Source organism: Ranitomeya variabilis, chromosome 4 (genome assembly GCF_051348905.1).
Source record: "Ranitomeya variabilis isolate aRanVar5 chromosome 4, aRanVar5.hap1, whole genome shotgun sequence".
NCBI classification, from domain to species: Eukaryota; Metazoa; Chordata; class Amphibia; order Anura; family Dendrobatidae; genus Ranitomeya; species Ranitomeya variabilis.
In genome coordinates, this window is record NC_135235.1 from 224553531 (window position 1) to 224580102 (window position 26572).

At 48.9% G+C, this 26572-nt stretch overlaps 1 protein-coding gene and 1 long non-coding RNA gene across 2 annotated transcripts in view; one reads left to right on the forward strand and one right to left on the reverse strand.

Moving 5' to 3' along the window:
- IGLON5 (IgLON family member 5) overlaps positions 1-26572 on the forward strand; it is a 428215-nt gene that overhangs the window by 353641 nt on the left and 48002 nt on the right. Inside the window, exon 4 of the mRNA XM_077260074.1 lies at positions 19135-19254. Within this exon, the coding sequence (XP_077116189.1) occupies positions 19135-19254 (120 nt within the window). The remainder of the gene's footprint in view (positions 1-19134; positions 19255-26572) is intronic.
- The window catches only part of LOC143770449 (uncharacterized), an 81860-nt gene that overhangs the window by 39013 nt on the left and 16275 nt on the right, over positions 1-26572 (reverse strand). The window lies entirely within an intron of this gene.

A 26572-nucleotide genomic window follows, 5' to 3' on the forward strand; every position in this document is an offset into this window, starting at 1 on the left:
CCCCGGCCTGGTCCGGTTGCTGGAAGCACCACACCACAGGGGAATTGTCTGGTGTCGGTGATAGCAGGAGGAAGCAGCCTGAGGTTTAAAAGGGCTGGCTTCCGATGTGGTCCATCGTCACGCGTACCGGGTGAGTATGGGGCTCTCCTCGGGGACCGCGCCTGCTGGGGCCTTTGGGATCTGTCTGCTGCTTGCTGGGGGCGTGCGCGTCGGTCCGGGCGGTGCTGGCGAAGCCGCAGTCGCAACCGGAAGGAGCGTGTCCGGATAATGCGACTGGGCGGCGCGGCCTGATGACGCGGCGGAGCATGCGCAGAAAGCGCCGTTCCGGCCGATGGCGGCGCTCCGACATCCGAGCGGGGCTTGAATCCGGGGGGTGGGGCTCTCACTGGCCGGTGGCGGGGGCGCGGCCCTGAAGGGGGAGAACACGTCCCTTCAGTTAATGGTACCGGGCAGCCCACCTGGAGTTCCTGCTAACCCCCATCCGGGGGCGGTACCGTGGGGGTATTTAAAGTATTGGAGGAAGCTGCAAAGTGCTCCGAACCCATTCTCAGAATGGAATCGTCAGAGGGAGCAACGCAGCTGGACAAGCAGCAGCTTCAGGATTCAGAAGAGTCTCAGGTGATCTCCCAGCGGCGTTCTAGTAGCGGTAGTCGCGCTGGTGGAGCTAAGGAGACTCAAAAGTCAAGATCAAGCAAGTCCTCAAGCCGTAAAGAATCACCGGCTAGGAAGGACCCCCCAACTACGGGGAGAAAATGTCTTACCAAGGCCAAATGTAGCGCCCCCACTGCCGCAGGGCCGAGGGGTACCCGGTACCGGGCCTCCGAAGTCTCTACTTCTGGGGTTGTCACGGCGGCTAGGCCCCGGTCCGTGACCCTGCCGTGGGGCGCACAGTGAATGATAGGTGTGGATGTCGGTGGTGCAGTTGTGGGGTGCAGGTCGCGGTCAATAACGAGGACACCAAGTTGCAGTCTCTTTACCTCTTTACTGGAGATCTCTGAGTCCTCAGTCCAGAGTAAGGTCCACCAGGCTACGCAAATCCGGCCGGTCCAGTGGCACCTCCAGGGTTCACTTCACAGGTGGAAATCGGTGCCTTCCTTCTTAGCGCTATATGTTGTAGTCCTTCCCTGCTATGCTTACGGAAAGTACCCCACAACCGTTGTGTCTGTTTCTTAAGTTCCCTCACAACTCGATTAAATGATGTTCTTCTAATCTTCCGTCCCTTCCTGATGTTACAGTTAGAACGGCACCCGTTTGTCGGGTAGGCCTGGAGTTCTTCCGGGACCCTAGAGACGCCCCTCTCCCGCAATTGCCTCCCAAGACTTCATAGGTGATTTAGGTGAGACAGCCCGCCTGAGACTGACTGTCCTGCCGCTGTTTAGAGTATTGCTTGAAGCTAGTTGTTATAATACTCCCTCGGCGTTCCGGCCACCGGTAGTGCGCCTCAGTAGGATGTTGCTCCGGTCTTACAGCACGACCCCTACTGGTATTCTCCTATCGCTTGATCTCGTTTCTCACTCAGCACAATCTATCTCGCTTCTAGTCCTTTCTTGGGTCCCGCCGCTTCCCGGAGCTGGCGCGGACCCGTTACGTTCTTTTCAATGCCAAGCCTCTGTCAGGATCCCACCCCTGACAGAGACCCTACTGTCTCTTCCTCCACAACACCCTCTGCCACTAGGTGTTGCTTCGTCCAATCCAGTCAGCTTTCTCCTCTAACTTCCTGCCTGACCCCCAGTTTACCCACTATGGTGGGGAGTGGCCTAATGAATAGAACCCTTAGCTCCCCCCGGAGGCCCAGCTGTGAAATGTATTGGTGTCTGTGATACCTGATCAGATGAACTCCTTCAGTGCCACCGGACGCACTATGGCTCCCCATAGTGGCGGAGCCACAGTACTGCAACGACCAGGACTCTGGGGCGCTGCACTCCCCCCCGGTTAAGCACAGTACTCCGGGACTGGGAAGAAAACAACAATACAAGTTAGCAAAAAGACATACAATTTTGTTGAGTGCAATAACAATAAGTATACTTGAACAGAGCTTCCCTTTATGGGAGGTAAGGACACTTGAACGTTACAAACATGGTTAACATTATAAATTACAGGCTATAAATAACTCCTGTTACCCAACCGGGCATTCTACTTAAGTGCAAAATTGTTGAACAATAATTTAACATTGCCTTTAAGGACTCACACTCTAAATCCACTAAAGACCTTCCTATAATCACATTATAAGGCACTTTAACTTTCTCATTCTCCTTCTTTAAATCTGCAGGACCGCCTGTCCTATCGGCACCAGACCTACTGCCTCTCCTTTCTGTTACAGGACCGCCCCGTTCAGCCAGGGCCTACTGCCTTTTCAACTACTATACACAGTATAGAACATAACATTACTTTCAGTTTAAGAGCACTAAGTCATCTTTACATGACTCCTATGAGGACTCAGGGTTTACCTTCTATCCTAACTTTCTATCAGCATTATCTAAACATTGTCTATCGAACATTAAGCCTTCTCATTATCTTTCTTCCTTTCTTGCATGCTGGACACCACATCTATCCCTACGGGTCCACTGCATCCTTCTTCTATCTTTCACCTTTTACTTCTCAGAGCACATCATCAGTTTTTCTTCACATTTAACTAATTAAACACATATAACTTTCTCATGTAAACATTATCATCACTTTCTTTGGTCAAGACATTATTGCTTCCAATCTTAAGCAATTTTACTATTGAAATGCGATAAATGAACATCCCCTTTAAGAGGGGACCAAGTCTCTGTGAGGTAGCGTGTCTTCCCAAGCTACCAGTCCATACTCCGCAAAGGTTCCAGTGCGGTATCTTCGCAAAGAGTCTTTAAGTAAAACCAGTAGGGAGCGCCTTTAATAAGGTGCAACTATTTACAAGAAGTTCGGATCATGCACTGTTCATGATTTCAGCAGTTTTTTAAATAACGTAGAAAAATAGAAAATAACCAAAAACAATAGGGATCCCGGGTAAACAAAGGGATCCCTTTAAGAGTTAACCCTTTACGGGTATAGCAACAAAGTAGTGGAACAGTAACTATTTACAGATTCAGGGTATCGAGGTTTATCTTCATAGTAAATCACAAGACATCAGCCGAAAGTGGGCACCTTCCGACTGTGCAGACTTTGATCCTAGGTCAGCAGCTGATACCGCACCAGTATCACCAATGGATTTCCCTGGTGCAGTCAGACCACCCGATGTCTGGACCCGAAGGCGGACTCTAGCCGCCAGCTCAGTCGCTGCAATGAGACGTACGGCGGCAATGTTGGTAAGATCCGTTACGTCTGGTTCCATCATGGTTGAAGTACCAGACGACGCTCCTCCAAGCTCACAACGGCGCACGTCCCGGGCATACCACCCGTATGCATTCCGATGACGGGTGTAAATCACCGGATCTCCCCTTTGTAGCGGATCACCTCTTCGGCCACAGCAGGGAGCCTTCACGTTGCAGCTGGCAACGAAGACGTCAGTTGGCAGTCCCGGTTCCTGTATGGAGCCCCATCCTCTCTTCGGGTGGAAGGCCAATACAGTGCCCCGCCTCACCATGTCCCGGTCATCACATGCAGGAGGTGGTTGTCGTACCCTCGGTGGGGCAGTCAGCTCTGCCTCTTTCTGCCTTCTCCAATGTAGGATCAAGCATTGTTTGTATTGCTCCCAGGTAAGCACAGCAAGGGTGAATCCTTCTTCCCGAACCCCATCTGGCCCAACCCGGGGGGTGTCCCACTGGAGGGTCACCCCGTCTGGGCCTACGTCTACGGGTTCCCCCATCCTAGTCGGCAGCGGTGGCACCAGCTTCCCCATTGCATCGGGGGGTAACACCACTAGCTCTGCCGATAGTAGACGGCTTTTACTGGGGTGAGGGCCGGTCGCGGGAGCGGGATCGAGCAAGGGAGCAGGGGCGTCTCCCATACCTGCGCCTGATGTGGTTCCACCGATGTCGATCCGGTCCATTAACGAGGACGCTGGAGTCAGCCGCAGCCCGGACCGCGGCTCCTCCAATGGGATCCCCGGATGCGGCTCCGTCCATCGTGGTTCCTCCTCCGCTGGCTTCGAGGACGGGATGGGTAGGCTCAGCTCCGCGGCCGGTTCCAAAGAATTCAGATCCTTCCACTGCAGTGGACGTAGGTCCGCCTCTGGTGAAGGAGGGCAAGCCGGAATCACTCCTTCCTCGCTCAGGCACTTGCTGTTCGTCATCGCTGCCTGGTAGTCGGTGGCAGTGCATGCACCTGACTCCGCCATTTCTCCGAGGTCGGGCTTCTCCATCTCCTGCTTCCCGCCGTTGCAAATCAGGGGGTCGTCCTCTGCTTGAGGGCAGGTCCTCACTTTGCAGCCAGAAGCGCAGGGGGCGGTAGCCATTTCTCGCGCCACTCTGGTGGTCTCCTCCCATGGCACGCCCTCCTTCTTCTCTGGCGTAGCAATGGCGGCGGCTTTTGGCGGGAACTTTTGGCGGTAAATGGCGCAGCACACAGTCTCTCAATAAAGTACAGTCCAAGCACGTCAAGTCACAGTCCCAAGGCACACATGACCTGCTTCTTCAGGCTTAAGTAGATCCTGTTCGTGACGCCAAGGTCTGTAGCGCCCCCACTGCTGCAGGGCCGAGGGGTACCCGGTACCGGGCCTCCGAAGTCTCTACTTCTGGGGTTGTCACAGCGGCTAGGCCCCGGTCCGTGACCCTGCCGTGGGGCGCACAGTGAATGATAGGTGTGGATGTCGGTGGTGCAGTTGTGGGGTGCAGGTCGCGGTCAATAACGAGGACACCAAGTTGCAGTCTCTTTACCTCTTTACTGGAGATCTCTGAGTCCTCAGTCCAGAGTAAGGTCCACCAGGCTACGCAAGTCCGGCCGGTCCAGTGGCACCTCCAGAGTTCACTTCACAGGTGGAATTCGGTGCCTTCCTTCTTAGCGCTATATGTTGTAGTCCTTCCCTGCTATGCTTACGGAAAGTACCCCACAACCGTTGTGTCTGTTTCTTAAGTTCCCTCACAACTCGATTAAATGATGTTCTTCTAATCTTCCGTCCCTTCCTGATGTTACAGTTAGAACGGCACCCATTTGTCGGGTAGGCCTGGAGTTCTTCCGGGACCCTAGAGACGCCCCTCTCCCGCAATTGCCTCCCAAGACTTCATAGGTGATTTAGGTGAGACAGCCCGCCTGAGACTGACTGTCCTGCCGCTGTTTAGAGTATTGCTTGAAGCTAGTTGTTATAATACTCCCTCGGCGTTCCGGCCACCGGTAGTGCGCCTCAGTAGGATGTTGCTCCGGTCTTACAGCACGACCCCTACTGGTATTCTCCTATCGCTTGATCTCGTTTCTCACTCAGCACAATCTATCTCGCTTCTAGTCCTTTCTTGGGTCCCGCCGCTTCCCGGAGCTGGCGCGGACCCGTTACGTTCTTTTCAATGCCAAGCCTCTGTCAGGATCCCACCCCTGACAGAGACCCTACTGTCTCTTCCTCCACAACACCCTCTGCCACTAGGTGTTGCTTCGTCCAATCCAGTCAGCTTTCTCCTCTAACTTCCTGCCTGACCCCCAGTTTACCCACTATGGTGGGGAGTGGCCTAATGAATAGAACCCTTAGCTCCCCCCGGAGGCCCAGCTGTGAAATGTATTGGTGTCTGTGATACCTGATCAGATGAACTCCTTCAGTGCCACCGGACGCACCATGGCTCCCCATAGTGGCAGAGCCACAGTACTGCAACGACCAGGACTCTGGGGCGCTGCACAAACATAGGGAGTGTGCCAAGTGTGGGGAACCACTCCCAGATGGTCATACAAGGAGATTATGTAGATCCTGCATACAACACTTAATTGAGGAAGAGGCTCCTGACCTTACCTCTCTTACGCTAAGAGAGATGGTTAGACAAGAAGTCAGAGGTTATATAAAATCCAGGTCTCAGAAAACGGATGCCAAAAAGAGGAAGGAAGTTACATCCCCTATCTCAGATATAGGTTCGGACTCGGGTGAACTGAGTTCAGTTTCCCTCCGATCATCCTCCTCATCAGGGGACATAGAATCCGGCCAGGCCTGTCTATCACTCGATAGGATTAACCACTTAGTTAATGGGGATTGAGGAGACCCAGTCAGAATGCTCCATTCAAGACATAATGTTCAAGGGTATAGATCGGAAATCCCGAAGGTCCCGAAGGAAGGGTTCATTTCCACCAGCGTTCAAAAGGAGGTATACGTTTGAGGAGGAGGCTTCATCCTCATGGGACAAGACCCCGAAGCTAGATGCAGCAGTGGCCAAGGCATGCAAAAAAACCTCTCTTCCATTCGAAGATTTGGGAAATTTAAAGGACCCACTAGATAGAAAAGCCAACGTCTTCCTTAAGGGTGCTTGGGAAACATCAGCAGGTTCCCTGAGGCCGGCAATTGCAGCCACTTGCACAGCTCGATCGTTAATAGTGTGGCTGGGTCACCTAGATGATCAACTCAAAAATAAAGTTTCCAGAAATGAGATTTTGTCTTCCATACCTATAATTCAGGATGCAGCAGCATTTCTTTCAGATGCGTAGGTGGATTCTGTTAAATTGGCCGCCAGATCTTCGGCCCTATCCAACTCAGCCCGTAGAGTGCTGTGGATTAAATGTTGGCCAGGAGATTTACAGGCCAGATCAAAACTGTGTAGCATTCCCTGTGAAGGAGCTCATTTGTTTGGAACAGTTCTGGATGAACTATTGGAAAAGGCGGGAGACAATAAAAAGCGATTTCCTTTCTTAAGAAGGCCCTTTTATAGACGGGAGTATGGAGCGCCCCCAGACGCAGGGCCACGGGCTACTCAGTACCGGGCCTCTCTCTCTCGGTTCTGGGGTTGTCACGGTGGCTAGACCCGGGCCGTGACCCTGCTAGGGGGCGTCCAATGAAAGGTGTGGTGGTGATGCGTGGTGCAAGGCGCGATGAATAACGAAGACACAGGGTTGCAGTCTCTTTACCTCTTTACTGACGGCTTCAGGATCCGCAATCCAGAGTACTGCTAACAGGGCTGGCTGAGACCGGCCGGTCCGAAGGCACATCCAGAGTTTCCTTTGCAGGTGGAAATCAGTGCCTACCTTCTAGCACCTGTGTGTTGTAGTACCTCCCTGCTGAGCACCACGGGATAGTCCTCACAACTGTTGTGTCTGTTTCTGATGTTATTCCCTCACAACTCGTATCTGTTCTGATGTTCTTTCTCCGTCCCCCAGATGATATGGATAGGACGCACCCGTATGACGGGTAGGCCTGGAGTTCTTCCGGGACCCTAGCGTCGCCCCTCTCCCACAATTGCCCCCTATGTCTGCTTAGGTGATTTAGGTGAGACAGCCAACCTAAAATTAACTGTCCTGCCGCTGTTTGAAGTACTGCTTGGAGCCTAGTATTTCCTCGGCGTTCCGGCCACCGGCTACGCGCCTCAGTAGGATGTTGCCTCGATCTTACGGCACGACTCCTACTGGCTTTATCTCCTTTTTGCTGCGATCTCGTTTCTCACTTCTCCACAATGAACCTCGCTTCGTTTCATTTCTTAGGATGCCGCCGCAACGGCGCAACGGGTGCAGGCGCGGCTCCGTAACGTTCTGTTCTGTTCGCTAGGCCACTGTCAGGATCCCACCCCTGACAGAGACCCCCCTGGATCTTCCCCTGCAACACCCTCTGCCACAGGATGTTGCCTGGATCCAACCCAGTCAGCTTCTGACTAACTTCCTATCCAGCCCCCAGTTTTACCAGATTGTGAGGAGTGGCCTAATACATAGAACCCTTTGCTCCCCCTGGTGGCCAGAATGTGAAGTGTAAAGTGTGACTGTGATACCTGGTCAGGTGAACTCCTTAAGTGCCATCAGACGTACCATCACTCCCCTTAGCGGCGGAGCGTCAGTACTGCAACGACCAGGACTCTGGGGCGCTGCAAGTACAACAGAGGATGGTCTAACCGCAGAAGATCAAACAGAGATTCAAACAGAGAATCAACCAGACATGACAGCTACAGGAGAAGAGGTAGAGGACATATGTTTAATTCCTCTCGGGACTTTAAAAAGCCACAATGACTGGCGGACCAGGTGGGGGGTAGACTTTTAGCCAACCATCCGACCTGGATACAGATCACCAATAGCCCATGGATTCTCAGTATTATTGAAAGGGGTCTGATGTTCGAATTCTATCGAGTTCCTCAGGACAAATTTAAATTGACGCCTATCCGTTCTTCTCCTACAGAACAATTGGCACTGGAGTCGGAAGTTCAGGAACTCCAACAAAAAAGGGTTCTGATTAAAGTGCCCATGGAAGAAAGAGGTAAGGGGTTCTATTCCCCTTTGTTCCTGGTCAAAAAACCTGATGGATCATATCGTACCATCATCAACTTAAAAGGCCTGAATAAATTTTTGCTGGTCCCATCCTTCAAAATGGAGTCTGTAAAGACGGCAATAAAGCTTCTGTTAAACAATTGCTTCATGGTTGTCTTAGATCTAAAAGACGCCTATTATCATGTCCCAATACATGTAGATCATCAACGGTTTCTTAGGTTGGCGGTTTCACTTGCTGGCACAGTAGAACACTTTCAATATCAGGCACTTCCCCTTGGTGTTGCAGTTGCACCCTGTGTATTTACTAAAATCATGGTAGAGGTTATGGCGCACCTTCACGAACAGAACATATTAATAATTTCCTACCTAGATGATTTATTGATTGTGGGACATTCAGAATCACATTGTAAAGACCAATTGGGGAAGGTGATAGCAGCATTGCACAAATTAGGATGCATCATTAATCTCAAAAAAAATCACAGGAATTTTTGGGTCTTGTCAGACTCTAGTCAGCAGCAATGTCGCCTGCCGGATTCAAAAGTGGATAGTATTCAACGGCTGGCCGCCAGAATGATTAGCAATCCATTAATCTCCGTAAGAGGAGCAATGTCACTTTTGGGTTCACTTACATCTTGTATTCCGGCGGTTCTCTGGGCTCAGTATCACACCAGAACACTGCAGTGGGATGTCCTACATAATTCTCGTCGGCTAGGAGCTAATCTTGAAAGTTAATTTTCATTGTCTGTTGAAACTATTCATTCATTAAATTGGTGGACGCACATACCAAATCTTCGTAGAGGGGTTCCCTGGACAAATCATATAACACGGATAATAACCACTGATGCTAGCCCCAAGGGTTGGGGTCACACTTGGAGAAAAATTGGGTCCAGGGACTGTGGTCCCTGTCTGAACAAAACTCATCCTCCAATCTAAAAGAATTGTTAGCGGTAGAGCGTGCGTTAAATAGTTTTCTTATACCCCCACAGGGTCGACACGTCAGGCTGTTTTCGGACAACCAGGTAACCGTTGCCTATATTAACCATCAAGGAGGTACACGGTCTGGTTCATTAATGGAGGTTGCGGATCGTATTTTTCAGATGGCCGAGAATCACCTACTTTCTCTTATGGCTCTTCACATAAGGGGAAAGCTCAATACCATGGCCGACTATGTAAGCCGCAACAAACTCAGACAAGGGGACTGGTCACTAAATCGATCCATCTTCAATCAGATCGTGCATTTATGGGGATGTCCAAAAATAGATCTTTTTGCCAGCCGAGGAAACAGAAAACTACACCAATTCTGTTCCTTAAATCCAAGGGACAACCCGTATGCAGTGGACGCTCTTCTGATCTCTTGGCACTTCAGTCTCGCTTATGCCTTTCCCCCTCTAAATCTAATTCCTATAGTTCTGAGGAAAATACGGGAAGACAGGGCCCGAGTAATCCTGATAGCCCCGTTCTGGCCCAGGAGGTCGTGGTTTCCTTGGCTGAGGAAGATGTCTATTACCCAACCATGGATTCTCCCAGAATTACCAAATCTCCTCTCCCAGGGCCCAGTTCACCATCCACGAGTAGCCAATTTACACCTAGCAGCGTGAAATTTGAGAGGTCGCTACTAAGGGGAAAGGTTTTTCTCGAGATCTTGTAAATACACTTCTAAAGAGTAGGAATCCTCCACGACAAACATTTATGTCAGGGTTTGGAAAAAATTTCTATCAAGTTCAGGAGCGCAGATTGACCAGAAACCTTGTATTAATCAAATTTTAGATTTTTACAAAGGGGCCTAGAAATGGGTTTAGCCTCAAGCACTCTGAGTTCAAGTGTCAGCTCTGGGGGCGCTATACAGTTCTAACTTAGCCAGGAATCACTGGATATCCAGGTTCTTTAAAGCGGTTACTAGATCCAGATCAGTCATTAAACAAAAAATAGTTCCATGGGACCTAAATCTTGTACTCTCAGCTTTAACGCAAGCCCCATTCGAGCCTATTGATACTGTCCCAATAAAAATTCTGTAGGTTAAAACAGCCCTTTTAGTTGCACTCACGTCCGCAAGAAGGGTTAGTGATCTACAAGCATTATCTAGACAACCTCCATACATGTAGTTTAGGGAGGATAGAGTTATTATGAAACCTGATCTCCTTTATCTTCCAAAAGTTGCTTTAAAATTTCATAGATTACAAGAGGTGGTCCTACCTTCGTTTTGTTCTAATCCTACTAATGATAAGGAATATAGATTTCATTCTTTAGATGTAAGAAGATGTCTTCTTAAATATATTTCAGTTACAGATACCTGTAAAAAAGATAACTCCTTATTTATATCTTATCAGGGAGTTAGAAAGGGTCTTAGAGTATCTAAAAACACACTAGCAGATGGATCAGGGAGGCGATATCTCTCGCTTATACAGCAGGTGGTATGGAGATCCCGGAAGGTATAAAGGCTCACTCCACTCGAGCCATGGCAACATCCTAGGCGGAGAGATCAGAGGTGTCGATTGAAGACATTTGTAAGGCAGCCACATGGTCTTCTCCATCTACCTTTCTTAAACACTATAGATTGGATCTGGGTGGTTCCTCCGACCTCACGTTTGGGAGAAGGGTGCTTGAAGCAGTTATCCCTCCCTAAATCTTTCTTACTTCTCTGAAAGTCTCTCGTAGTGCTGTCATGGCGACTGAATAAATACGTAAGCTACTTACCGGTAGCGGTGTTTTTTCAGGAGCCCATGACAGCACCCTTATATTCCCTACCCTATTCTTTCTCGGATGGCGCAACACTTTCGTTTTCCTTTAAATCTTGTGTTCACTCACATGGTGAATTGTACCATAGTTTATGCTGTATCTGTGTTACTAACCAAGGGGGTCCTCTCATGCTCTGGAACTAACTGATGTGGGAGAGAGGTACCGCCCTTTTATGTCTGTAGGTTTCCTGTCCCTGAAGGGCGGATCCCCTCTCTCATAGTGCTGTCATGGGCTCCTGAAAAAACACCACTACCGGTAAGTAGCTTACGTATTTTCCCTTTGTGCCCCACACAACAACAGGGCCTCCTGTAGTCATTCAATAATATTAAAGCCTAATCACTGATTCCAGGACCCCCATATAGTTCGAAAGAGGTCTACTAGACTGATTCACCTGTATCCATCGCCCAGTCATCCAAAGATATAGGGGATGATGCATGGTAATAGTGACATCCCAATTCAGGACCCCCTCTAATATTGAGAGTAGGCACAAGAATGGATCTCGGTCTTGAGAACCTGGTGTATCTCCATTACATGGACCATCCATGGTTTTTGGTCCTCTGTTTTTCCAGCCTATCATCAGGGACCCCTCTAAGCAGTGATATTTGCCAAAACCAGTAGACCCCTTGATGAAACCTCCATGTCAACCCTACTGCCTATGCTTCAATCTCACCCAGAAGAAGGCCACAGGCAGAAGAATATACATAATACTCATGTCTTTTTTTTTTTTTTTTTCTGCCCGGAGTGCCCCTTTAACCTCAAAATCTCAGTTTGGGTCTCCGATTGGGTCCTAATTCATTAATTGAATATACAGTGAATTAATATAATTACCTATTAATTAGAGCTGCTGTAGACCTCGGGCGGGTCACCCATGAGCGATATCCACTTTCGGAGAGAGGTCACGGTTAATGAATCCTTTTGTATCCAGAATGCTGAATATCGGAGGATATTTCTGCTTTGCTCTCCAGCCCGGGGACGTGTTGTGTGGGTCGGAGCCGCTAAACATCCATTTATGATGTAGAAAGGGTAATTATGGCTTGTTTGCTTTTGGTTATTATGAAAGGTTCCCCTGAATTGGCGGTTGAGTCCAATAATGAGTCAGAGAATGAAACGACGAAGGGGGAGTCGGGGCGAGGGGCTTCACTAATAGTCTAGCCCAAATGTGGCCCTTTACACCCCCGTTATTCCTGTGCATAGCAAGAAGGCTACAGAGCAGTCACATATAGACAGCACAGAATACAGACAATGCCTTCCACCTGCACTGATACACTGTAACAGACTAGGGCTGTGTTCACACTTTGTCTGACATCTGCGGCAGCATATCATTTCGTGTAATCAGTAAGTGAACTGCTGCAATGCAGTGCCGGCCAGGGCCCAACGGGGGATCCTCCGCTTCTCTAGTGGGTCAGTCCAATGCTGGACACTCGCCCTTTGGCTTTAGCGATCGGTGAGGTCTCATCATCCCAGGTCACCACTAATCAAAACTTCTCATCTCTACAACATCATGAAACCAAAACTCATATAGATTGAATACTTCTCGCAGCTGAGGGTTTGCTACAACTATATCCAGACCAAGTTAAATAAATGAGCAGCAGAAAAAAATAATTTCCTGTGTCAGTCTGAAGTTCGCAACCATAAATCATTGATCATGAGGAAGGTGAGAGATCAGCCTAAAACTACATGGGGGGGGGGAAATTGTTAATGATCTCAAGGCGGCTGGGACCTCAGTCACCAAGAAAACCATTGGTAATACATTACACCGTAAAGGTTTAAAATCCTGCAGTGCCCGCAAGGTCCCCCTGCTCAAGAAGGCACATGTGCAGGCCCGTCTGAAGTTTGCCAATGAACACCTGGATGATTCTGTGAGTGATTGGGAGAAGGTGCTGTGGTCAGATGAGACAAGTATTGAGGTTTTTGGCATTAACTCAACTCACTGTGTTTGGAGGAAGAGAAATACTGCCTATGACCCAAAGAACACCATCCCCACTGTCAAGCATGGAGGTGGAAACATTATGTTTTGGGGGTGTTTCTCTGCTAAGTGCACAGGACTTCTTTACCGCATCAATGGGAGAATGGATGAAGCCATGTACCGTAAAATCCTGAGTGACAACCTCTTTCCCTCCACCAGGATATTAAAAATGGGTCGTGGCTGAGTCTTCCAACAAGACAATGACCCAAAACATACAGCCAAGGCAACAAAGGAGTGGCTCAAAAAGAAGCACATTAAGGTGATGGAGTGGCCTAGCCAGTCTCCAGACCTTAATCCCATAGAAAACTTATGGAGGAAGTTGAAGCGCCTAGTTGCCAAACGACAGCCTCAAAATCTTAATGATTTAGAGATGATCTGCAAAGAGGAGTGGAGCAAAATTCCTCCTGACATGTGCGCAAACCTCATCATCAACTACAAAAAATGTCTGACTGCTGTGCTTGCCAACAAGGGTTTTGCCACCAAGTATTAAGTCTTGTTTGCCAGAGGGATCAAATACTTATTTCTCACTGAAAAATGCAAATATATTTATAGAATTTATACAATGTGATTTTCTGGATTTTATTTTTGATATTCTATCTCTCAATGTTAAAAATAACCTACATTAAAATTAAAGACTGTTCATGTCTTTGTCAGTGGGCAAACTTACAAAATCAGCAAGGGATCAAATACTTTTTTTTCCTCCACTGTACACCAGATAGCAGATGCTGGGGCCGTTGTATGGGCACCGTATAGGAGACACTGAGGCTCGTGTATATACACTACATAGGAGACACTTGTTTACATACGCATCTCATAGGAGACACTAGTGCTAGTGTATATGCATCACATAGGAGACACTGGGGCTGTATACAGTATGCACCATATAGGATACACTGAAGATGGTGTATATACATCATATAGAAGGCACTGACTTGCTAGTAACATTGACAACTCGTCGAGCCTTGTCCACAGTCTTGTTTTACAGCCTATCCGACACTTTCAGCTGCTATTTGGAGTAACAGAGCACGAGAGCAGACAAAAAAGAAAGTTCTCCTGAGGTCTGATACTGACAGTGGTACACCGTAACACCGCTGCAGCATACTAAACATTGAGTGCCAGCGGGCATGGGTGTGCACCCGCATGCACTCTATCTATTAATAAGAATTAAAGGGCCAGCAGTCATAAAACCGGCCCGATGGTCCACTCTGTACAGGACACAGCAGTTCAATGGGAATTTGCCTAGTGAGCAGAGGCCCAATTAAGTCACAATGCATAGCCCAGTGGCATATTAAGTTGTGAGACTAGACCTCAATTAGTGCCGCGAAGTCACACACAAAAAAACACTCCAAAGCATACTTTACTATACCAGGAAGGGGCCAAGGATGGGGGCATTACATCAGGAAGGGGCCAAGGATGGGTTCTATTATACCATGAAGCAGCACAGGATGGGAGGGCATTATACCAGGAAGGGGCCAAGGATGGGGGGCATAATACGAGGAAGGGGCCAAGGATGGGGGGCATTATATTAGGAAGGGGCCAAGGATGGGGGGCATTATACCATGAAGGGGCCAAGGATGGGGGGAATTGTACTTAGGTAGCATTATTACTGGAAGGGGCCAGGATGTGATATTATTACTGGACATTGCCGAGGACATTATACTAGGAAGGAGCCCAGGATGGGGGGCATTATATCAGGAAGGGGCCAAGGGTGGGGGGCATTATGACAGGAAGAGGCCAAGGATTGGAGGGCATTATATCAGGAAGTGGCCAAGGGTGGGGGGCATTATACTAGGAAGAGGCCAAGGATGGGTTGTATTATACCAGGAAGAGGCCAAGGATGGGGTATATTATACCAGGAAGCAGCACAGGATGGGGGGCATTATACCAAGAAGGGGCCAAGGATGAGCAGCATTATACCTGGAAGGGGCCAAGGATGGGGCATTGTAGTAGGATGGGGGACATTTTTAAAGAATGGGTAGCATTATTACTGGAAGAGTCCAGGATGTGAGATTATTACTGGACATTGCCGAGAACATTATAACAGGAAGGGACCCAGGATGGGGGACATTATACTAGGAAGGAGCCCAGGATGGGGGACATTATACCAGGAAGGGGCCCAGGATGGGGATATTATACCAGGAAGGGGCCCAGGATAGGGGACATTATACCAGGAAGGGGCCCAGGATGGGGGACATTATACCAGGAAGGGGCCCAGGATGGGGGGGCATTATATCAGGAAGGGGCCCAGGATGGGGGACATTGTTATAGCATTGAGCCCAGTATAGGGGGCATTATTATATTGGGGGAGACGAACACGCATGTCTTTATAGGATCTAGAACGCTACAAGGGCTCACACATCTGACCAACATGCAGGTGGGGGCCCAGGTCCAAATTTTGCACTGGGGCCAATCGGACTCTATTTATTATGCAACTGAGAGGATGAGAGTGCAGTTGTGACTAATTTTGGGACATTTCAAAAAGTTACAAATGATGGATCAGGTGAACGCATGCGCAAAAGAAAAAACGACCAATGTGTATAAAATACTTAAAAAAGACTCAAATGGAAAGATGAAAATGGTGCAGGAAAAAAACCCACAAAAAAACTCTACAAAAAAAATACGGGTGCAAATGTAATGCCAACTTCCTCTTCATTCACCTCATCCCCGTTATCCTCATCCTAGTCATGTACAGTCTGCAGCGAGGTAACAGTTAACCCCTGCGGCCGCCCCTCTGCCCAGAACGCGCCGCTGTGTCCTTTCCCCCCTCCGCACAGTGCGCGCCGCTGTGTCCTTTCCCCCCTCTGCTCCCTTGTGCCGCAGTGACACGTGCAGTGTGCAGTCGCCGTAGCCAATTGCGAGGCGGCTTTTCATTCGGCCAACTTGATAATGGCCGCCATTGTGTGTGTGCAGGGGCCTCATCTGGATTTGCGGGAGCGAAGCCGTCAGTCACAGAATTTGCCGCCCCCCCCCCCCTTCTCACAATCAGCCGTATTGTCAGAGCTCTGAAAGCTTTTCTATTGTGGGATGGGGGGGATAATTACAGCTTGACGGTGTTTTTTGGAATGGAGAACTCAAGTCTGTGCGAAGGGCCCAATTCAGCAGAAACCGACAAAGAAAGAAAGAAAAAAAGCTAAAACAAACAGTCCAAACTTTAGCAAGATGTCAGCAGTTTGCTTCCTGCCTAATTCCCCTGAAATGGAGAACCGTGTGTGAAGTCTTTCTGATGTGGAACGGCGCCGATTTCCTTTTTTTTCAAAGTTGGACCGAGACCTTAAAGTGAAAAACGACCCGAAAAAAGGCAAAAAAAAAACCCTCTGCACCCGCAGTTTGTAGGAATTGTGCCACTCTTGTGTATGGCTACACCTGGTATTGCAGCCTATACTGTATCTATTAATGATGGAGCTGAGCTGCAGTACCAGATGCAGCCAGTAGAAAGAAGTGGCGCTGCTTCTGCAGAAGAAAAAAATCTGTTATGATGTTGCATATTCTCTATGTACCCTGTTGCACCATTATGGGTAGCAAGAAGACATATCTGTCATTTGGGGTCAATTTAGTCTTCACAAAGTATCACCATATAATCTATAATGTACTTATAGGGGTCTCCGCTTATTGTTAGGATATACCAGCAACGTCTCATCTGTGGACTGTGACCCCCCCATCTATCACTAGAGTGAAGTGGCAGCAACTCCAGTAAAGCTCGGCTCTCTGCAAAGACTTCAGCCCCTTCAGACCCCCTAAGTTGGACACCTTTTAGACACTGATACACTTACAAAGAATATCTGTGGTATATGTGAGGAGCCCACTGGTGTCGGCAGCTGTGACATTTATGGAAACACCATTGGTGCACTCAATGAGGCCCATGTGGCAAGGACTACAGGACGCTGGTGCACTTATTAGGGTAACTGGAGCTAATACTTTTGGAAACATGTATGGCACGCAAGAAAAACATTAAAAAGATGAGACGCTTTTTGGGTGAATTGTAGTCGTATTAGTGGGACCTGTGTTGGAGACTGTTGGGGACTGAGGCACATACTGTTCAGGGGCAGCTTGACTTCCATCGTCATGGGTCACGTTGTCTTCCATCATCGTGGGTCACTTTGCTTCTGTCAGCATGGGTCACGTCTTCCATTGGCGTGGGTCACGTTGCCTTTTGTTGTTGTGTGTCACATTGTCTTCCGTCTGCGTGAGTCAAATTGTCTTCTGTCTCCATGGGTCACGTTGCCTTCAGTTCCCTTGGGTCACTTTGCCTTTCGTCGGCGTAGGTCACATTGTCTTCCGTCATCATGAATCATGTTGCCTTCTGTCGTCATTGGTCACTTTACCTTCCATCATCCGTCGTGGGTCAAGTTGCCATCCGTCGTCTTGAGTCATGTTGCCTTCCATCGTCATGGGTCACATTTGCCTTCCGTTGTCGTGGGTCATGTTGCCTTCCGTTGTCGTGGGTCACGTTGCCTTCCATCGTCGTGGGTCATCTTGCCTTCCATCGTAGAGGGTCACATTTGTCTTCCGTCATCGTGGGTCATGTTGCCTTCCATCGTCGAGGGTCACATTTGCCTTCTGTCATCGTGGGTCATGTTGCCTTCCGTCATCGTGGGTCACGTTGCCTTCCGTCGTCATGGGTCATGTTGCCTTCCGTCGTCATGGGTCATGTTGCCTTTCGTCGTCATGGGTCATGTTGCCTTCCATCGTCGTGGGTCACATTGCCTTCCGTTGTCGTGGGTCATGTTGCCTTCCGTTATCGTGGGTCACATTGCCTTCCATCGTCGAGGGTCACATTGCCTTCCGTCGTCGTGGGTCACATTGCCTTCCATCAATGTGTGGGTCCTATGTACATAAGATCCTGGATTAACGTTATGTTGGATTACATAAGACATCTCAATCATGAAGAAGACGTCATAAACATGGCCGAGCACTATCCCAGCCGCAGACCCAACGTCTAAGTGCTCCAGGAATATCCTGGACGCTTCTGATCTCATCTCCGAAGCAATTATGAATCCTATGGGGAAGGTTACACCATTTATAATGCAGCGGGGAAAGGAAGAAGACTCCACTGATAACTATGGAGGGAAGGTGGTACATAGACAATATTTAACTCTTTAGCTGACAGACAGGTCATACGATAATCTCAATATATCCCTTATCTATCCCCTAACCATTGGGCCCCTAATGTCTACGCCATCTCCTACCATGGATTACGATGTTGGAGGTTTTCCACTTTGGTCAATTCTTCGTGCATCCTTTGACTTATATGTGTAATCTGATCATCTGAACGAGCCCTAAAGACGTTTTTAATTAGTGCTGGATCCTTTACGTTTCTAGATCTGTGCCCAGGAAGGGTACATCTGACAGGGATGGTGGGCTTTGTCGCAGATGGTGGGCACCGAGCGCTGCAAGATTGGGATGTGATCAATCAATGATCGTAATAAACTGCAATGTGGCCGCGATGGTCCCGCGGACAGAGCATTGCTACAGTCTTAGTCTAGACTGCTCCATCCGCGTAGAGACACATTCCACCACTAGAGCTTTATTTGCTCGGGGATCCCGCTGCTTTGCTGGTTGTTTTATTGTTTTGTTGTCTTTTATGTCTCTTTCGTCAGCCATTTATGAAGCAATATATCAGGAAAGTAACAATAAAAGCCGTAGATTCTGGGTGCAGTTTACAAACATTTTTCAAAGGGAAACCATGTTTCATTGTTTGCAGCTGCAGATCGGAGACACGAAACGGTCCCGAAGGCCGAATCCAGATCTTATTATTGTCCTATTAACAATGCAAATAATAACAAATCAAGAGAAACAATGTTTCATTAAAGGTGTAAATCATAAATGGGCAGCCCCTATTAATATCGCGGGTGACAAGTTAATGGTGGGTGGTCCCACTGCTCGGAGACCTCATTGATTTCCCTTTGTGTGCCACAGCGCTCCTACAGGTAAAACTAAGTAGTGCATGGAGCCCCAAGTGACTCAAGCTTTAGAGACTTAAAGGGGTTGTCCAAAACTAAGGATATACAAGAAATGGAAAAAATATTTAAAAATCAATGTTCCCTTTCCCTGCGGCCAGTTGAGGGGCGATGCATTAAAAATGTAGATTTTAAATGAAAAATAAAATTTCTATAAATGTGATTTTTTTATTTTCCTTCTAGTTCCGGCCAGAATCGTGAACATCTCGTCTAGCGTCACCGTGAACGAGGGCAGTAATGTCAACCTCATGTGTCTAGCTGTAGGAAAACCAGAACCGACTGTGACCTGGAAGCAGCTGAGAGGTAAAGACATCGGTCTAAGGAAGCGACCGTCCCGTCCGGATATGGCGGCATATAAAATGCAGGCAGGGCCTGGTTATTAGGTAGGATGGAGGGTAGATACCGGGGGACAGATCCATCTGGGGCATCTGAGTCTCGGTACCACCACTTGTACTGGGCCATGGACAACACACTGAAGTCGGGAAGACTATTTCTTAATATCTTCATAGTTGAGATGTGATCAAGTGAAGTTCTAGACCTGGAGCCGCACTGCTGAGGTGGGATGGTGGGACGGAGGGATGAGGGATGGAAGATGAAGGGATGGACGGAGGGATGGATATTAGATGGAGGGATGGATGGATATTGGATGGATAGATGGAGGGATGAATATTTGATGGATGAATATTGGATGATTTAAGGACGGATGGATATGACATAGAAAAGATAGAAGTAATGGATGGATAAGGGTGATGGACAGAAGAGAAAGATAGATAAATAGAAGAGATAGATAATAGTAGAAAAGATGGATGGAAGGAAGGATAGAAGAGATGGATAGACGGATAGAAGAGATGGATGGATGATAGAAGAGATGAAAGGATGGATATAAGAGATGGATGATTGGATAGAAGGGATAGATGGATAGAAGAGATGGATGGATGAATAGAAGAGATGGATGGATAGAAGATATGAAAGAATGGATGGATAGAAATGGATGATTGGATAGAAGAGATGGATGATAGAAGGGATGGATGAATAGAATGGAGGATGGATGGATAGAAGGGATGGATAGAATGAATGGATGGATAGAATGAATGGATGGATAGAATGGATGGATGTATGAATAGATTAGATGGATGAATAGAAGAGATTGAAGGAAGAGATGGATGGCTGGATAGAAGGGATGGATAGAAGGGATGGATGGATAGAATGGATGATGGATAGAATGGATGGATGTATGAATAGATTGGATGGATGAATAGAAGAGAGAGATTGAAGGAAGAGATGGATGGAAGGGATGGATGGATAGAAGGGATGGATGGATGAAAGGGATGGATGGATAGAAGGGATGGATGTGGAGCGCCCCCCCACCGCCGCAGGGCCCAGGGGTACCCGGAGCCGGGCCTCTGGGTCTCAGTCCTGGGGTTGTCACGGTGGCTAGACCCGGTCCGTGGCCCTGTCCGTCAGTGGGGGACGTCCGGTGCAATAAGTGATGATGATGGTGCAGTAACGGTGGTGTAGCGGTGCAGTTGTGGGGTGCAGGTCGCGGTAAATAACGAGGACACCAGGTTGCAGTCTCTTTACCTCTTTACTGGAGATCTCTCAGTCCGCAGTCCAGAATACGGTTCACCAGGCTGCGCAAGTCCGGTCGGTCCGATGGCACTTCCAGAGTTCTCCTCACAGGTGGAAATCAGTGCCCTCCTTCTTAGCGCTATGTGTTGTAGTCCTTCCCTGCTGTGCTCACGGAAAGTACCCCACAACTGTCGTGTCTGTTTCTTAAGTTCCCTCACAACTCGATTCACTGATGTTCTTCTCGTATTCCATCCCTCCCTGTTATTCAGGTTGGAACGGCACCCGTTTGTCAGGTAGGCCTGGAGTTCTTCCGGGACCCTAGAGACGCCCCTCTCCCGCAATTGCCCCCCAAGACTTCATAGGTGATATGTGGTAGACAGCCTGCCTTAAACTGACTGTCCTGCCGCTGTTTGGAGTATGGCTTGAAGCTGTATGCTATTCCACTCCCTCGGCGTTCCGGCCACCGGTAATGCGCCTCAGTAGGATGTTGCTCCGGTCCTACAGCATGACCCCTACTGGTATTCTCCTTTTTGCTTGATCTCGTTTCTCACTCAGCACAATCTATCTCGCTTCTAGTCCTTTCTTGGGCACCGCCGCTATGCTGAGCAGGCACGGTCCCGTTACGTTCTTTCCAATGCCAAGCCTCTGTCAGGATCCCACCCCTGACAGAGACCCTACTGTCTCTTCCTCCACAACACCCTCTGCCACAAGGTGTTGCTTCGTTCAATCCAGTCAGCTTTCTCCTCTAACTTCCTGCCTGACCCCCAGTTTACCCACTATGGTGGGGAGTGGCCTAATGAATAGCACCCTTAGCTCCCCCCGGAGGCCCTGCTGTGAAACATATTGGTGTCTGTGATACCTGGTCAGATGAACTCCTTCAGTGCCATCGAACGCACCATGGCTCCCCATAGTGGCGGATCCACAGTACTGCAACGACCAGAACTCTGGGGCGCTGCACTCCCCCCTGGTTAAACACAGTACTCCGGGACTGGGAAGAAAACAACAATACAGGTTAGCAAAAAGACATACAATTTTGTTGAGTGCAAAACAATAAGCATACTTGAACAAGCTTCCCTTTATGGGAGGTGAGGACACTTTAACGTTACAAACATAATTAAATATCATAGCAACAGGCTACAATTAACTCTCATTACCCAACCGGGTATTCTACTAGGTGCAAACATTATTGACCAATAATTTAACTTTGCCTTTAAGGATATACACTCTTAATCCGCTAAAGACCTTCCTATAATCACATTATAAGGTATTTTAACTTTGCATTCTCCTACTTTGAACCTGCAGGACCGCCTGTCCTAACGGCACCAGACCTACTGCCTCTCCTTTCTATTACAGGACCGCCCCGTTCAGCCAGGGCCTACTGCCTTTCGCTACTATACATGGTATAGACATAACATTCCTTTCAATTAGAGAACATTGAGCCAGCTCTATTTGGCTCCTATTAGGACTCACTTTCTAACCCCTACGGGTTCACTCTCTGTCCTTAGTAACGAAAGAACTTTCTATGGGGACTCAGGGTTTACCTTCTATCCTCACCTTCATTACTACTTTCTTTACTTTCAACTAAGCAGAACTCTAAATCTACCCCTACGGGCTTTCTGCATCTTTCCTTTCAAAGAACATTATCTAGGTTTCACACTTTAAACAAATTAAACACACATAACTTTTCTTCATGCAAAACAGTTACATTTCTTTCCAGAGCATCATCATCAGTATTTCTTCACATTTAACTAGTTAAAACACATACAACTTTTCTCGTTCAAACATTATCATTGCCTTACTGTTCTAAAACAGTATCTTCTCATAAGTACGCTGTTGGACATCCCCTTTAAAAGAGAATCAAGTCTTTCTGAGGTAGCTCGTCTTCTCAGCCTACCAGTCTTTGCTCAGCAAAGGTTCCAGAACGGTATCTTCGCAAAGAGTCTTTAAATAAAACCAGTATGAAGCGCCTTTAATAAGGTGCAAACTATTTACAAGAAAGTTTGGATCATGCACTGTTCATGATTTCTCAGTTTGTAAAACTTGTGCAAAACTGGTAGGAAAAGCAAACAATAGGGATCCCGGGTCAACTAAGGGATCCATAAAGAGTTAACCCTGGACGGGTTTAGCAGCAAACAGTACTCAAACAGTTAACTAGAAAACTATTTACATTCTTGAAGCATTCAATTTCAGAACCCCCCACGAGGCGCCACCTGGTGGGTGAACCCCTGCAATACAGGCAGTCCAGGTTCCAGGTTCACTCCCGCAGCCAGGTACACCCCATGGGTGCGGGTCTGTTGCACGACCAGATCGTGTGCGGTGATGAGGGTCTGCGTTCCCATTTCTTTCTGCGCTGGTACATCAGGAACATCGGTTACTTGAGAAGGCACCTCCTTGGCCACTACGGTGGTTGCGGTGGTCAGGCGGCAGATCGCAGGTTCTGTGATCAGACGGGTGGGGGGGACCAGGGTGGTTACAGATCGGTCACACGGTGACACCTTGGCTACAGGGGCTGGTTTCTCTTTCTTGTAGACGTTCAGAGCGAACCACCCCTTTTCTCCAAAATGCCGGGTGTAAGTAACGCTGTCCCCCGGGTAGAGGTCCCGATCGGGGTGGCCCTCCCTAAGGTGCGACTCGACATCCCGTCGGTTAGCAAAGACCTCCGCATATAGCCCCGGTTCTTTAATGAAGCCCCAGCCTCCTCGGAGTTTAAAGGTGGTGACGATGCCCTGCCTACGCGGGGCCTGGTGAGTGGTGGGGTCCTTACGGGCCCGGTCCTTGACCGCCAAATCCTTTTGATGGTGGGCCCCCCGCCCAGCCTGATGTATTTTCTCCTCCTCTCGCCACCGTTGTTCTAGCTGGATTCGGTACTCCTCCCAACTTAGAGCCTGTACCATCTCCCCCTTCTGGGTCTCCACCCCGGGGAACCCCATAAGATTGGATCCGGGATTCACCCAGCGGCACACCGTGCGCTCCGCGTGGACCTCACACAGCAAGGGAGTAGGGGTGATTGGGGCTCGCATACGGTGTTCCATGCCCGTGGCTTCCTCCCATGGTAGCAGGCGCTGGAGTCTATGGGTTCCCGGGAGAGGTGGTGCCGCTACGGGACCCACTAGCACCCCCTCGGCTGGCGGGGCAGGATCGGCGGACTCACCAACTGGTACGAGTTCACTTTCCGTAACAAGTCCCGCTGGTTCCTCCGGTGAGAACTCCGATGTCCGGGAACCCTCTGCCGGCTCCACCGGGTGCGGAGCCTGGACTCTCACATTCAGTTGGAGGAGCTGGTTATATAAGTCCTCCATCTCGGCTCTCAGGAATCTGGTGTTATCCACGGAGGCCGGGCTGCAGGGCTCATCCGGGTAGTCGGGGGAGACTTCCACTTCAACCCCACTGTCGGGTTCAGAGCTGCTGGCCATTGCGTCCTCCACGTGGGTCACTTCCTGGTCTTTTTCCCGCTCTCTCCTTCGGGAGCGGTTTCGTTTTCTCTGCCTCCGCCCCCCATTAAGGATTAGGAGGCGGATCTCTGCTGCTGACGGACACGTCCTCACCGTGCAGAAATACTTAGACTGGGCGGCCATTGCTGTTCGCGCTCTCCAGCTTGCCTACGCCCACTTCACGCCCCTCTTCTCTTCCTGCGCTCTCCTCAGCGCTACAATGGCGGCGGATTTTGGCGGCAACTGGCACAGCACAGTCTTTGCAATAAAGTACAGTTCAAACACAATAAATCACAGTCTCTAGGCACACATGACCTGATTCTTCAGGCTTAAGTAGATCCTGTTCGTGACGCCAAGTTGGAGCGCCCCCCCACCGCCGTAGGGCCCAGGGGTACCCGGAGCCGGGCCTCTGGGTCTCAGTCCTGGGGTTGTCACGGTGGCTAGACCCGGTCCGTGGCCCTGTCCATCAGTGGGGGACGTCCGGTGCAATAAGTGATGATGATGGTGCAGTAACGGTGGTGTAGCGGTGCAGTTGTGGGGTGCAGGTCGCGGTAAATAACGAGGACACCAGGTTGCAGTCTCTTTACCTCTTTACTGGAGATCTCTCAGTCCGCAGTCCAGAATACGGTTCACCAGGCTGCGCAAGTCCGGTCGGTCCGATGGCACTTCCAGAGTTCTCCTCACAGGTGGAAATCAGTGCCCTCCTTCTTAGCGCTATGTGTTGTAGTCCTTCCCTGCTGTGCTCACGGAAAGTACCCCACAACTGTCGTGTCTGTTTCTTAAGTTCCCTCACAACTCGATTCACTGATGTTCTTCTCGTATTCCATCCCTCCCTGTTATTCAGGTTGGAACGGCACCCGTTTGTCAGGTAGGCCTGGAGTTCTTCCGGGACCCTAGAGACGCCCCTCTCCCGCAATTGCCCCCCAAGACTTCATAGGTGATATGTGGTAGACAGCCTGCCTTAAACTGACTGTCCTGCCGCTGTTTGGAGTATGGCTTGAAGCTGTATGCTATTCCACTCCCTCGGCGTTCCGGCCACCGGTAGTGCGCCTCAGTAGGATGTTGCTCCGGTCCTACAGCATGACCCCTACTGGTATTTCTCCTTTTTGCTTGATCTCGTTTCTCACTCAGCACAATCTATCTCGCTTCTAGTCCTTTCTTGGGCACCGCCGCTATGCTGAGCAGGCACGGTCCCGTTACGTTCTTTCCAATGCCAAGCCTCTGTCAGGATCCCACCCCTGACAGAGACCCTACTGTCTCTTCCTCCACAACACCCTCTGCCACAAGGTGTTGCTTCGTTCAATCCAGTCAGCTTTCTCCTCTAACTTCCTGCCTGACCCCCAGTTTACCCACTATGGTGGGGAGTGGCCTAATGAATAGCACCCTTAGCTCCCCCCGGAGGCCCTGCTGTGAAACATATTGGTGTCTGTGATACCTGGTCAGATGAACTCCTTCAGTGCCATCGAACGCAACATGGCTCCCCATAGTGGCGGATCCACAGTACTGCAACGACCAGAACTCTGGGGCGCTGCAGATGGATGAAAGAGATTGATGGATGAATAGAAGAGATGGAAGGAACAGATGGATGGATAGAAGAGATGGATGATTGGATAGAATAGGTGGATGGATAGAAGAAATGGATGGATGGATGGATAGAATGGAAAGATGGATAGATGAGATTGAAGGAAGAGATGGATGGATAAGATGGATAGATGGATGAATAGAAGAGATAGAAGGAACAGATGGATGGATAGATAGAAGCAATTGATGGATATGAAGGGGGTGGCTGCCTCCGTAGTTGGCTCTGCTCTCCTCTTATTAGTCTCAGGCTGTTTTTAATTAGTGTTTTCCCTTTAATATTGTTAACCCTTTTGACCCAGGGGAGACATATCTGATAGAAGTGGTCCCATCATGTTGAGGGTTGTAGTCCAGGATGTACAGAGCATTTTAGACTTGTATTATAAATATGTTTGGGATCATAGTTCTTTGAATATAGAGTGTAATAGTAGTATATGATGGCCATGTTGGGGGTTGTAGTACTCCTCCTCTATGTTGGACACATGATGCTTCATATATAGAGGGTAATAGATTTTCATTATTGTCATGTAGGGAATTGTAGTCTTCTGTGTATTGGATTCTGTTATGTTGGGAGGTGTAGTATTCTTTATAGGGAGCACAATAGAATTGCATGGTGCTCATGGTGGGGGTTGTGGTGCTTTGTGTGCAGTATAAAGGTGCATTGTGCTGATGTTGGGGGTTGTGGTCTTCTGTGCATAGGGTATAATAGAGTTTCATTATGCTGATGTTGGGGGTTGTAGTGTTCCGGTGAGTGTCATGGATTTGTATTCTTCTCAGATCTCTGCGCTTTTCTGCTGTAATAATGAGGCTTATTTCTGAGCTGGCTCTTTCATTCCGGTCCTGGATCTGCGGCGTTATCTGCGAATCCTTGGCATATTGTCTGCACATCTGGATTCTGGATTAGGACAGGATATTGTGGTGTCTGCAATATGTCTGGTATCAGCACAAGACGCTGCCTGAGTGCAGCTGTGATCCGGCCTATGATGGGATATTAGCAGGACAAGGTCTGGCGTGTTCGCCGCGCTGCTCCAGATTAATATCCC